At 42.2% G+C, this 14,491-nt stretch overlaps 1 protein-coding gene across 1 annotated transcript in view; it reads right to left on the reverse strand.

Moving 5' to 3' along the window:
* Nucleotides 1-752: 752 nt before the first annotated feature.
* Nucleotides 753-14,491, reverse strand: part of LOC129489512 (ubiquitin carboxyl-terminal hydrolase 32-like) — a 53,888-nt gene continuing 40,149 nt past the window's right edge. The window contains 7 exon segments of the mRNA XM_063646054.1: nt 753-1,785; nt 1,788-1,902; nt 2,979-3,071; nt 8,354-8,790; nt 10,510-10,798; nt 11,439-11,512; nt 11,515-11,629. Coding sequence (XP_063502124.1) covers nt 1,709-1,785; nt 1,788-1,902; nt 2,979-3,071; nt 8,354-8,790; nt 10,510-10,798; nt 11,439-11,512; nt 11,515-11,629 — 1,200 coding nt within the window. The 3' untranslated portion in view covers nt 753-1,708.

The following is a 14,491-nucleotide window of genomic DNA, read 5'->3' on the forward strand; positions in this document are numbered from 1 at the left end:
TCCCAGACAGACAACAAGGGACATCTCTGGTTTCTCGGTACCCCCTAGAAACCTAGGGTCATTTCAAGGCATTATGCAAATGAGAAGCTTCCCTTCTCTTCACCTCATCTCCTGATCTGCACAAAAATGACTGTAGGACCCACTCTAGGTACCGATGTAGGCACCAATCCTCAGTTTACCACCTGCTCTCTACTTGCTTCCCTGCCATAACTTTCTAAAAGGGATGTGAGCCATGTTTAAAGTCACCTGGTCACTGGAAGGATCTTGTTCTACCCTCTACATCAGTGGTTGCCAAATTTTTGGCACCAGGGACTGGTGTTGTGGAAGACAATTTTTCCACGGACTGGGGGAATGGGGGGAATGGTTTCAGGATAAAACTGTTCCACCTCAAATCATCAGGCATTAGATTCTCATAAGGAGCACACAACCTAGATTGCTAGCATGCGCAGTTCACAATAGGGTTCGTTCTCCTGTGAGAATGGCATGCCGTTGCTGATCTAACAGGAGGCAGAGCTCAGGCAGCAATGGGAGCAAGGGGGAGCGGCTATAAATACAGCTCACCGCTCACCTCCTGCTGTGCAGCCCGGTGCCTAACAGGCCATGGATGGTACTGGTCTGTAGCCCAGGAGTTGGGGAATCCTGCTTTACCGAGTTTCCAGCCTCACAGATGAAGCATCCCCTCTGTAAGTCAGATATTATTCAAGTAGGAGAATTAAAACAGGATCACAGAGAGGGAGGCTGAAGAATTTGTTTGACATTCTGTGTTTACTTGTATGAGGAAAAACAGCACATAGAGGCATCCACAGTATTTAATTTGTTTGGATAATAGTTACAGATAAACGGGTACACCCCATATACAATTACAAATACTTTTTATACAGTTCATATTTCAGTACATCAACACTATTTTATTTATACTCTATCAGCATGGGCAGGGCCGGGGGTGCAGAATACATTTCTGAGGATACTTGAAGTATCCTAAATGTAAGATGCCTCCACTGGGAGGGCCATGGTAGCTGGATTTCCCAGGATGGTTTTTCTTTCTACTGGGTCTCCCTCTGGGTGGAAGGCACATAGCTCTTAAGAAAGCCTCCCTTTCAGACTGACCACTCTATGCCCCTGCCACCAACGACTAGTTGCGTCTCAAACATAAACACAACGGCAAAAACAAAAAGCAAGAAAGACAAAGGGTATGGAAGCAGTTTAAAAAATAAATGGAAAAATCCTCGCCCATGCCGTAAGAATCATTTGCACACCTTCATGATCTTGCTTTCTACATCTTGTCAATATAATGGAATAAAACTTCAGGAAAAAGGAGGTAGCATATCATGTCATCCCTAGACAACATTACAATTTTTTGTTTTTTATTTTGACTCCAAGGAAATCTTTAATATTTGTTATGATTATTGATAAATTCTATACTCACTACATATTTGTTCCTATCTGGACAAGCACAATTGAATTCTTATTTGGTCCCAGGTGGCTGGTGCCACACCTTTTGTTTACAGGCTAATGGTGGGATCTGCCTGAAAGTTCTCTATCGGACAGCTTGTATGAGACTTCAAAATAAAATTATTACTACTCTTAAAGTTGACTATTTTAATTAGAATTTCTATTCTAACAGGATAAAATAACTACATTTAGCTTGCCTTTCAGTGACACTTTTGCCATCAGCTACAAGGAGTCATCTCCCTCACCACCAAGCTGTCTAGCAGCCAGAGTGGTAGCTTTCCTGTAACATACAATCCTTTTCATAATCAGCCTCAAACTCTTCATCCATACTGCTGTGTCTGCCATCTTTTTGCCATCAATCTTTGGCAGAAATTGTGCATAGTCTATCCCCTGCTGCTCATAGAAAAGAATGTAGGCAGAGTCGGTGTCAATTTCATCAGGGTGAAGTTCCTGAAAGGGCATGAAAAACCTTTAACAAAAAGCCATCACTATTATGACTCTAAATCCTTGCCAGGAAAGGGAAGACCAACCCTCTGTAATTACTAAACCTGATTGCTTCCAATAAGCTCACTAGTTTGGCTGTCTCACACCTGCCCCTTTAAAATCAGCCCCATTATTTCCAATGTTTGCTTTGGGGAAAATATTTTGACCATAGACAAGTCAAAACAGAATGACCTAAAACCCTATCAAATTCTATTTATTTTTTTGAGACAGAGTCTCGCTCTGTCACCAGGCTGGTGTGCATTGGTGTGATCTCAGCTTACTGCAACCTCTGCCTCCTGGGTTCAAGTGATTCTCCTGCCTCAGCCTCCCGAGTAGCTGGGACTACAGGCGTGTGCCACCATGCCTGGCTAATTTTTTGTATTTTTAGTAGAGACAGGGTTTCACCATATTAGCCAGGATGGTCTCGATCTCCTGACCTCATGATCCACCCACCTTGGCCTTCCAAAGTGCTGAGATTACAGGCATGAGCCACCGTGCTTGGCCCAACCCCATCAAATTCTAACAGTCTAGAAGATAGGAGGAGACAGAGTCTTGCTCTGTTGCCCAGGCTGGAGTGCAGTGGTGCAGTCTTGGCTCACTGCAACCTCCACCTCCCAGGTTCAAGCCATTCTCCTGCCTCAGCCTCCCGAGTAGCTGGGATCACAGGCATGTGCCAACATGTCCAACTAATTTTTGTATTTTTAGTAGAGATGGGGTTTCACCATGTTGGCCAGTCTGGTCTCGAACTCCTGACATCAAGTGATCCACCTCCTAAGCCTGCCTCAGCCTCCCAAAGTGCTGGGATTACAGGCATGAGCCACGAGCCACTGCACCCGGTCAACTAACTATTTTTCCTCACTACTCATGTTTTCATTCCCTACTCTGCGTATCACTTTTGTTCCTTTAATACTGACAGCATCTATATATTGATTCTAACAAATATCTATTTCCTATTCAAGAGATAGTCCATTATTTCAACAAATGTTCCCCAGTTCTGTTGACATTCTGTTTCTAACTTTCATTCAAAGATTGAGAATGTCTACCTTACAGCTGCTGTCATTGTAATAGTACCACTTGCAGTTTGGGTTTTTGGCATAAGCGACATAATGGCCCCCATCCAGAATTCCTGAATGGCGCTGTAAGAGATAAGACAGTGGAGGTATGTTAGTAGTTAACTGTACTATGGCCAGGGCATAGATAGCACTAGGATCTGAGCAGGAGAACAGTGATCATGTAAATGATCAGTAGGTGAAAAAATATTTTAGAACCCTCTAATTTCCTCTAAAACCAAAATAAGCAAAAAGCAAAATACAAAAATCATAAGCTCCAAGTCTTGTGTGGATAAACAATCATTTTATAATTATAATTACTATTATTATTATTATTTTGAGACAGGGACTTGCTCCATCACCCAGGCTGGGGTGCAGTCGAGTGATCACAACTCTCTAAAGACTTGACCTCCTGGGCTCAGGTGATCCTTCTGCCTCAGCCTTCCAAGTAGCTGGGACCACACGCACATGCCACCATACCTCGCTCCATTTTAAAATTATTTGTAGAGATGGGGCCCGGGCCGGTCTCAAACTCCTGGGCTCAAGGGATCCTCCTGCCTCAGCCTTCTAAAGTGCTGGGATTACAGGTGTGAGCCACCACACCTGGGCAGGCCCAGATTTCTTTTTTTTTTTTTTTTTTTTTGTGTGCCAGGTACTGTTTTTTTTTTTTTTTTTTTTTTTATTATACTTTAGGGTTTTAGGGTACATGTGCACAATGTGCAGGTTTGTTACATATGTATCCATGTGCCATGTTGATTTCCTGCACCCATTAACTCGTCATTTAGCATTAGGTGTATCTCCTAATGCTGTCCCTCCCCCCTCCCCCCACCCCACAACAGTCCCCGGAGCGTGGTGTTCCCCTTCCTGTGTCCATGAGTTCTCACTGTTCAATTCCCACCTATGAGTGAGAACATGTGGTGTTTGGTTTTTTGTCCTTGTGATAGTTTACTGAGAATGATGTTTTCCAGTTTCATCCATGTCCCTACAAAGGACACGAACTCATCATTTTTTATGGCTGCATAGTATTCCATGGTGTATATGTGCCACATTTTCTTAATCCAGTCTATCGTTGTTGGACATTTGGGTTGGTTCCAACTCTTCGCTATTGTGAATAGTGCCGCAATAAACATACGTGTGCATGTGTCTTTATAGCAGCATGATTTATAGTCCTTTGGGTATATACCCAGTAATGGGATGGCTGGGTCAAATGGTATTTCTAGTTCGAGATCCCTGAGGAATCGCCACACTGACTTCCACAATGGTTGAACTAGTTTACAGTCCCACCAACAGTGTAAAAGTGTTCCTATTTCTCCACATCCTCTCCAGCACCTGTCGTTTCCTGATTTTTTAATGATGGCCATTCTAACTGGTGTGAGATGGTATCTCACTGTGGTTTTGATTTGCATTTCTCTGATGGCCAGTGATGAGGAGCATTTCTTCATGTGTTTTTTGGCTGCATAAATGTCTTCTTTTGAGAAGTGTCTGTTCATGTCCTCTGCCCACTTTTTGATGGGGTTGTTTGTTTTTTTCTTGTAAATTTGTTTGAGTTCATTGTAGATTCTGGATATTAGCCCTTTGTCAGATGAGTAGGTTGCAAAAATTTTCTCCCATTGTGTAGGTTGCCTGTTCACTCTGATGATAGTTTCTTTTGCTGTGCAGAAGCTCTTTAGTTTAATGAGATCCCATTTGTCGATTTTGGCTTTTGTTGCCATTGCTTTTGGTGTTTTAGACATGAAGTCCTTGCCCACGCCTATGTCCTGAATGGTATTGCCTAGGTTTTCTTATAGGATTTTAATGGTTTTAGGTCTAACATATAAGTCTTTAATCCATCTTGAATTAATTTTTGTATAAGGTGTAAGGAAGGGATCCAGTTTCAGCTTTCTACATATGGCTAGCCAGTTTTCCCAGCACCATTTATTAAATAGGGAATCCTTCCCCCATTTCTTGTTTTTGTCAGGTTTGTCAAAGATCAGATAGTTGTAGCTATGCAGCATCATTTCTGACGGCTCTGTTCTGTTCCATTGATCTATGTCTCTGTTGTGGTACCAGTACCATGCTGTTTTGGTTACTGTAGCCTTGTAGTATAGTTTGAAGTCAGGTAGCGTGATGCCTCCAGCTTTGTTCTTTTGGCTTAGGATTGACTTGGCGATGCGGGCTCTTTTTTGGTTCCATATGAACTTTAAAGTAGTTTTTTCCAATTCTGTGAAGAAAGTCATTGGTAGCTTGATGGGGATGGCATTGAATCTATAAATTACCTTGGGCAGTATGGCCATTTTCACGATATTGATTCTTCCAACCCATGAGCATGGAATGTTCTTCCATTTGTTTGTATCCTCTTTTATTTCATTGAGCAGTGGTTTGTAGTTCTCCTTGAAGAGGTCCTTCACATCCCTTGTAAGTTGGATTCCTAGGTATTTTATTCTCTTTGAAGCAATTGTGAATGGGAGTTCACTCATGATTTGGCTCTCTGTTTGTCTGTGATTGGTGTACAAGAATGCTTGTGATTTTTGTACATTAATTTTGTATCCTGAGACTTTGCTGAAGTTGCTAATCAGCTTAAGGAGATTTTGGGCTGAGACAATGGGGTTTTCTAGATATACAATCATGTCATCTGCAAACAGGGACAATTTGACTTCCTCTTTTCCTAATTGAATACCCTTTATTTCCTTCTCCTGCCTGATTGCTCTGGCCAGAACTTCCAGCACTATGTTGAATAGGAGCGGTGAGAGAGGGCATCCCTGTCTTGTGCCAGTTTTCAGAGGGAATGCTTCCAGTTTTTGCCCATTCAGTATGATATTGGCTGTGGGTTTGTTGTAGATAGCTCTTATTATTTTGAGATACGTCCCATCAATACCTAATTTATTGAGAGTTTTTAGCATGAAGGGTTGTTGAATTTTGTCAAAGGCCTTTTCTGCATCTATTGAGATAATCATGTGGTTTTTGTCTTTGGTTCTGTTTATATGCTGGATTACATTTATTGATTTGCGTATGTTGAACCAGCCTTGCATCCCAGGGATGAAGCCCACTTGATCATGGTGGATAAGTTTCTTGATGTGCTGCTGGATTCGGTTTGCCAGTATTTTATTGAGGATTTTTGCATCAATGTTCATCAAGGATATTGGTCTGAAATTCTCTTTTTTGGTTATGTCTCTGCCAGGTTTTGGTATCAGGACGATGCTGGCTTCGTAAAATGTGTTAGGGAGGATTCCCTCTTTTTCTATCGATTGGAATAGTTTCAGAAGGAATGGTACCAGTTCCTCCTTGTACCTCTGGTAGAATTCAGCTGTGAATCCATCAGGTCCTGGACTCTTTTTGGTTGGTAAGCTATTGATTATTGCCACAATTTCAGAACCTGTTATTGGTCTATTCAGAGATTCAACTTCTTCCTGGTTTAGTCTTGGGAGGGTGTATTTGTCGAGGAATTTATCCATTTCTTCTAGATTTTCTAGTTTATTTGCATAGAGGTGTTTGTAGTATTCTCTGATGGTAGATTGTATTTCTGTGGGATCGGTGGTGATATCCCCTTTTTCGTTTTTTATTGCATCTATTTGATTCTTCTCTCTTTTCTTCTTTATTAGTCTTGCTAGCGGTCTATCAATTTTGTTGATCTTTTCAAAAAACCAGCTCCTGGATTCATTAATTTTTTGAAGGGTTTTTTGTGTCTATTTCCTTCAGTTCTGCTCTGATTTTAGTTATTTCTAGCCTTCTGCTAGCTTTTGAATGTGTTTGCTCTTGCTTTTCTAGTTCTTTTAATTGTGATGTTAGGGTGTCAATTTTGGATCTTTCCTGCTTTCTCTTGTGGGCATTTAGTGCTATAAATTTCCCTCTACACACTGCTTTGAACGTGTCCCAGAGATTCTGGTATGTTGTGTCTTTGTTCTCGTTGGTTTCAAAGAACATCTTTATTTCTGTCTTCATTTCATTATGTACCCAATAGTCATTCAGGAGCAGGTTGTTCAGTTTCCATGTAGTTGAGCGGTTTTGACTGAGTTTCTTAATCCTGAGTTCTAGTTTGATTGCACTGTGGTCTGAGAGACAGTTTGTTATAATCTCTGTTCTTTTACATTTGCTGAGAAGAGCTTTACTTCCAACTATGTGGTCAATTTTGGAATAGGTGTGGTGTGGTGCTGAAAAAAATGTATATTCTGTTGATTTGGGGTGGAGAGTTCTGTAGATGTCTATTAGGTCCACTTTATGTAGAGCTGAGTTCAATTCCTGGATATCCTTGTTAACTTTCTGTCTCGTTGATCTGTCTAATGCTGACAGTGGGGTGTTAAAATCTCCCATTATTATTGTGTGGGAGTTTAAGTCCCTTTGTAGGTCACTGAGGACTTGCTTTATGAATCTGGGTGCTCCTGTGTTGGGTGCATATATATTTAGGATAGTTAGCTCTTCTTGTTGAATTGATCCCTTTACCATTATGTAATGGCCTTCTTTGTCTCTTTTGATCTTTGTTGGTTTAAAGTCTATTTTATCAGAGACTAGGATTGCAACCCCTGCCTTTTTTTGTTTTCCAGTTGCTTGATAGATCTTCCTCCATCCCTTTATTTTGAGTCTATGTGTGTCTCTGCACGTGAGATGGGTTTCCTGAATACAGCACACTGATGGGTCCTGACTCCTTATCCAGTTTGCCAGTCTGTGTCTTTTGATTGGAGCATTTAGCCCATTTACATTTAACGTGAATATTGTTATGTGTGAATCTGATCCTGTCATTATGATGTTAGTTGGTTATTTTGCTCGTTAGTTGCTATAGTTTCTTCCTAGCCTCGATGGTCTTTACAATTTGGCATGTTTTTGCAGTGGCTGGTACCGGTTGTTCCTTTCCATGTTTAGTGCTTCCTTCAGGAGCTCTTTTAGGGCAGGCCTGGTGGTGACAAAATCACTCAGCGTTTGCTTGTCTGTAAAGTATTTTATTTCTCCTTCACTTATGAAGCTTAGTTTGGCGGGATAGGAAATTCTGGGTTGAAAATTCTTTTCTTTAAGAATGTTGAATATCGGCCCCCACTCTCTTCTGGCTTGTAGAGTTTCTGCTGAGAGATCAGCTGTTAGTCTGATGGGCTTCCCTTTGTGGGTAACCCGACCTTTCTCTCTGGCTGCCCTTAACATTTTTACCTTCATTTCAACTTTGGTGAATCTGACAATTATGTGTCTTGGAGTTGCCCTTCTCGAGGAGTATCTTTGTGGCGTTCTCTGTATTTCCTGAATCTGAATGCTGGCCGGGCAGGCCCAGATTTCTATGTTAATTTGTCTATCACTAAGCTCAATGCTAGGAAATAAGCAGGACCTGAAAAATACTTGCTGATGAATACATGAAGACAAGTGAACAAAACACAGACCACTCTCTGAAAACCAAACAATAAACCACTTACTGAAATTGTGTAGAGATTATAAATAGGCTTAATATGAGTGTCTTCTCTTTGGTCATCAGTGCCGTCTTCTTCACTGTGGTTTCCAAGCTGACCATTGCTGAAGCCATTGCCACAGCCATCGCCACATGCTTCATGCTCATAAAGGAATCCATTGGCCAAAGTTACCTCGTGGTCCTGAGGAGTGACCAGCTCTGGCTGGCTGCCCCCCGGCATATGCCCTCTGCTCAAGGCGTCAGCCAGCTCACAGATCTGCCCAGCCCCATTCTCTTTGCTGACATCCAAGTTCTTCTTACTACTTGACAGTTTATTTTTGCTGCCACTCTGGGGCAGCAGCTGGAGCCTCCCTTTGCTCCTCCCCAAAGTCCGTGGGCTGCTATTACGGCTGCTGTTTTTGCTGGAGGGACAGCTGGTTCCACGTTTTCTTGATGAAGGAGAACCTGTGAACAGGACAGAAGAAAAGATTCACAAATCCAAATGCCACAAAGTAAGCCAGCCCCAAATGCTAACTCTGAGGTTAGCTTCACAACTGTACACACAAAGGTAAAGACAGGGGAGTCATGACTGGCCACTCTTTAGTTCCTATTATGTAGCCAGTAAGTTACATTTTTGTCTTCCTCAATGCCAAGTCCCTATAAGCAACAATGTCCTGAAAATGTAAAGTACATTATAGGGACTCAGAAAATAGCAGAAAGATGATTTATGTCAGATTCAGTTGAAAAAAATCTAACTATTAGAGTAAGGAGTTTTCCAAATACACATGCCTCTCCTCTGTAAAATTAGACAAAAAATGTGACCACCATTTACTGAGTACTTCCTATTGTTAGGCGTGGTACTGGGAATTTCTTGCTGTCCGTTGTTACCTCTATGTCTCACAAAAATCCTGTAAGGCTTTAAGCTTTTTGGTTATAGCCTCTTACCCCTACCCCATTTTATACCTTTAAAAATTATTGAGAACCTTTAGGACTTTTATGTGAATTTTATCTATCAATATTTCCTGTATTAGAAATTAAAACTGAGGAATGAAAAAGTACAATACATTAGCACAGACTTCACTGTCAAAGTGACGATATTATTCCATGTCATGTTATCTCTTACACCATTGTACATTTGTGAGAGAATAAAAGTGAAAAGGCACATATTGTCTTAGTATTTTTATGAAAATAGTTTTGGGCCAGGCACAGTGGCTCACACCTGTAATCCCAGCACTTTAGGAGGCTGAAGCAGGAGGTTCACTTGGGCACAGGAGTTCGAGCCCAGCCTGGGAAACATGGCGAAGCACCATCTCTACAAAAAAATCCAAAAATTGGCCGGGGGCGGTGGCTCAAGCCTATAATCCCAGCACTTTGGGAGGCCGAGGCGGGCGGATCACGAGGTCAGGAGATCGAGACCATCCTGGGTGACACGGTGAAACCCCGTCTCTACTAAAAATACAAAAAATTAGCCTGGCGTGTTGGCAGGTGCCTGTAGTCCCAGCTACGCGGGAGGCTGAGGCAGGAGAATGGCGTGAACCCGGGAGGCGGAGCTTGCAGTGAGCCGAGATCACGCCACTGCACTCCAGCCTGGGGGACAGAGAAAGACTCCGTCTCAAAAAAAAAAAAAAAAATACAAAAATTCGCCAGGCGCAGTGGTGCGTGCCTGTAGTCCCAGCTACTCAGGAGGCTGAGGTGGGAGGATTGATTGACCTCAGGAGGTTGAGGCTGCAGTGAGCTGTGATCTGTGTTGCACCACTGCACTCCAGCCTAGGTGACAGAGTGAGACCCTGTCTCAAAAAAATTAAAAATAAACTAAAAAAAGAGTTTTGATCCTCTAGACCCCCTGAAAGATGGGGAACCTCAGAACTTTCACTATAAGGGGACAAGACAGCAGCTACCATTCCTGTTTACCACACATCAGGCACTGTGTGAAGTGCTTTACTCTCCATGTGTCAAACCCTCAACTCTGTAAACCTGGCATTCTCTCCATTTTACAGATGAGAAAATAGATTCAGGGAGGCTGAATCTCTTGCTAAAACTTACATAGCTCAAATACAGATAGGTCTGATTCCAGACAGGTTCCTTCCACCCAACCAACCTGATGTTCCAGAACAGAAGACAGAGAAATACATGTAGCCTACAGGAGTCCCAAGAAAGCACCTGCATAAGGCCCGTAGGCCTCACCTTTCAGGCTGCTGGTGATGTCGGCGCTGAGTGAGGATGGGCTTTTGCTCAGGAGCACGTCCCCTTGCCCAGCCGAACACCGTGCATCCACTTTCTTCACCTCTCTTGCCAGAATCCTGGGCTTGGAGAGCTCATCCCCCTGGGGTGTGAGTGGTTTATGCTGGCAGACAGCCAGGTCTCTTGGTACCAGAAAAGTACTCAGATCAAAACTTTCCCGAGGAAATGTGACAATTTCCTGAGATTTTATCCACTGACAATTTACACGTTGAAATCGCTTAAGGTGAATAATCTGGAGAAGTAAAGGTAGAAAACATCCGCATTAAAGGGTTCTGAAGATACAAAATTTACATGGAAAAAACAAGTCAAATACATGTGAATGTTTGGGAATATACAGCAGAACATTTACTCCTCATTATTTTTTAAAGACTTCAAAAATATGGTTTCATAAAGGCCTCTACACAGGCCCCAGGGCACTGGTGTGCTTGTGCACACACACTCAGCTCAGCAGTGTGGCACAGCTGTGTGACTGCGCAGTGGGTATTGCCTCCAGGCTCAGTTGCTCTTCTAGAGTCCACAAAGGGCTAGCCTAAGCTTCCACTCTCCACAGAGCCAGAAGTTCACCCTCTCCTGAAGTTCAGATTCACCACGTTGTACCCCTTGTGGCAGTTCTCACATCGCACTGAATTGCAGTTACTGGGCTACATGATTGATCTCTTCTTCTAGGTAATAAGCTCTTTAGGGAATAGGAACTACCAAATATTTGTAGAAAGATTCATCTCTGTATTCAACATAAAAACCTTGTACAGAAAGTGTTTTAAACACTGCTGCAGGAAAAGTCTTATTCTCAAAAATAACAAAACCTCCTGTTTGTTCATGTCTTCTTTCTTTTATGCTAGATTCCTGCTGTCTCAGGCAGGACTGTAACATACCAGGAAGGGTGGAAGCCTCCAGAGATCCAGCTGCTTTGTTGCTAAGCGGTGGGTCTTACACTTGGAACAGTAGCAATCCCATTTTCCCCCAGCTCTTCCTCACTGGTGAAAGCATGGAGACAGCCATCCAGGTTGATGGGCTCGGCTTGCACTCGCCGACTCTGCTCCACACTCTCATGCTCATCTACAACCTGTAGGTAGAGGGAACAGGAGGAAAGGGGTGTGTGGGAAGGCATTTAAACTGGTGATCTAGCTATGCATCAACCTCTCGGTCACTCACCCTTATTTTACTCTATGTAAGGAAAAAGAAAATACAACTGGCTGGGTATGGTGGCTCAGGCCTGTAATCCCAGCATTTTAGGAGGCCGAGGTGGGGGGAATTGCTTGAGTCCAGGAGTTCGAAACCAGCCTGGCCAACAGAGTGAGACCCTGTCTCTGTAAATGAAAAATCTAAAAATTAGCTGGGCATTGTGGCACATGTCTGTAGTCCCAGCTACTCAGGAGGATTGCTTGAGCCTGGGAGGTAGAGGTTGCAGTGAGCTGTGATTACGCCACTGCACTCCAGCCCAGATGACAGAGAGAGACCCTGTCTCAGAAAAAAAAAAAGGGAAAAGAAAACATAACCCAAACTAGAGTCTGAGCAAATACAGCACCTACACATTTATTCACAAATGTTACATCAGTAACATTCTGGATAAAATTTCTATTTATATGACCATAGCTTTTCTTGAAAAATTTTTGAATGCTTCAAAATGACAAAAACAAAAAGAATTGCATTTATTTAACAACTTTGGAATCCTATAAGGGATTACATGTGAGCTGGCCCTCAAGCCAGGGGTGCTGATAGTAAGCCATTGATTTTTAATCAGAAAGCCAGAGCATTATTAGTATGCTGCAGAGTTTACAGAGGCTAGGAGAAAGAATACGAAACACAGAAACCAGAGCTGGATGAAAGAAGGGCACAGAAAAGCTCACCATGAAAAGACAACACAGCAGAGCACGCGACCCCACAGGGTACAACTCATTTGCATCTGATCCCATGTATCACAGAGTTATCAGAATACCAAGTCTATAATTATGTTTCTCCTCCCTCGTGGGGCCTTTTTATCTGAGATGGCAACAAAAGGAAGAACAGGCTCAAGAGTGTGCTGCTTTTGTTGAGAAGGCCCCTAATACCCACCTAAACCTTTGGGGTCCTGTTAATCAGCACGTTAGGCTGTGGAGCAAGAAGGAGTTAAGCATAAGAAAGGAGAGAGAGCAAAGAATGGGTGGGGTGCTGGGATGTATGTTGGGGGTGGTGTAGAATGAAGAAGAAGGAGAGAAGGAAGGATCTAGAGTGCAGCAGAAAAGAAAGAATTTTTCCCTCTCCAGGCCTGGCTGCTACCTGACAATCAAGAACCATAGAGCTGAGATCCTTCTGTTTGTCCCTCTAATGTATGGGAAGGTGGGTGAAGCATCAGGGTTATGAATGCTACCTTAAGACTTCACACAGTATATATTTGTGTCCCAAAGCAGAGCCTGGACCACAAGGCCCACACTGACTGCCTCGCTGTGGCAAATGTCACATATGTCCATCACCCACCCTATTTACTGCTCCTCCCTTCCAGAGGTGAACTTCCTCCATGAATTTCCCTTCCTGAAACTCATGATGGGAACCTTAGGCTGCCTGGAATACAAATTGGCAGAGCTCAAGACATTCAGTTTAGCATGGGTTTTCAGGCGAGACTTTTTCCCTATATGAGAGTCACGAGGCTGTCAAATGCTGTTATAAACTAGCAAGGTTGGGTTTGATCATGCAGTGAAGGTTCTAGCACTGCATAACTATCCAGGCTAAAGAGCTCATTTAAAAAGGGGAACTTAGAGGAAAATTCTTTTTTTAGAAAAGGAAATCTGGCTTGGACTTGGGTTATAGACTTCTTTTTTGAGTACAAATTCTGTAGTAACAAGATATTAACTGTCATCTTTTGAACTGGTCACTCAAGGAAAAAACTGACATGCTTCAAAAGGAAACATACTGTATCACAGTTGCTGGAATGAGTAGAAAAAGGGGTGTATCATATACGATAGTGCTTCTTTTCTCATAGCCAGTTAAATATTATCTCTATTATGTCTACCTGGAATACTTTATGGCCATCCACAAATTAGAGTAAGCTAGTAAAGAATGTTGATTTTTATTGACTATATTTTCTGTGGAACACAGGCTACAGTGCTAGATGAAGACAGGGAGGAAAGAAGGCTGATAAAAAAAAACATATTTATGGACTGTACTGACAATCATTTCTATTTATCAGTAAAATTTCCCAAAGTGATAAAGATTCCCTTCACCTCTTGGAATCTATGCTTAGATCCTCTACTATTGTTTAAACAGTCTATAAATTACTTATAGGCACCCTCTTCTTTGTCAGAGTTGCTTTAAAGCTCGTCTTTAACACAAAACACAGGAAATGAAGTAATAGTTTTCATATAAGACTATTTAAAAAGAGAGAGAGGCCTAAGAATTTGTCTAGTTTAATTTTCTTTTTTTCTTTTTTTTTGTTTTGAGAGAGTCTTGCTCTGTTACCCAGGCTGGAGTGCACTGGCGAGATCACAGCTCACTGTGGCCTTGATCTCTTGGGCTCAAGCAATCCTCCAACCACAGCCTCCCAAGCAGCTGGACTATAGGTGCACACCACCACACCTGGCTAATTTGTGCATTTTTTGTAAAGACAGGGTGACATCATATTGCCCAGGCTGGCATCTAGTTTAATTTTCTACTGAGGAATGTGAGGTCCAAACAGGAGAGAAATGTAAAGGATAAGAGTGATTGCCCCTCTATTTTTTTCTGATTACTAGGTATAAAATTCATGTGGAAATTTTGGAAAGCAGAGAAAAATGTAAAAAGGCAGGGAATCCTATTCTTAATACAAAGGCAACCACTGTCAAAATATTGGCAGATTTTCTTCTGTCCTTTTTCCTAAATAGTATTTTTTTCAATATTGAAGGTATTATTTCCAGTATATGCAACTTTATATCTTGTTTTTTTAAAAATGTTCACATTTCATAAGCATGTTCCC

Source organism: Symphalangus syndactylus, chromosome 9, assembly GCF_028878055.3.
Source record: "Symphalangus syndactylus isolate Jambi chromosome 9, NHGRI_mSymSyn1-v2.1_pri, whole genome shotgun sequence".
Classification (NCBI taxonomy): Eukaryota; Metazoa; Chordata; class Mammalia; order Primates; family Hylobatidae; genus Symphalangus; species Symphalangus syndactylus.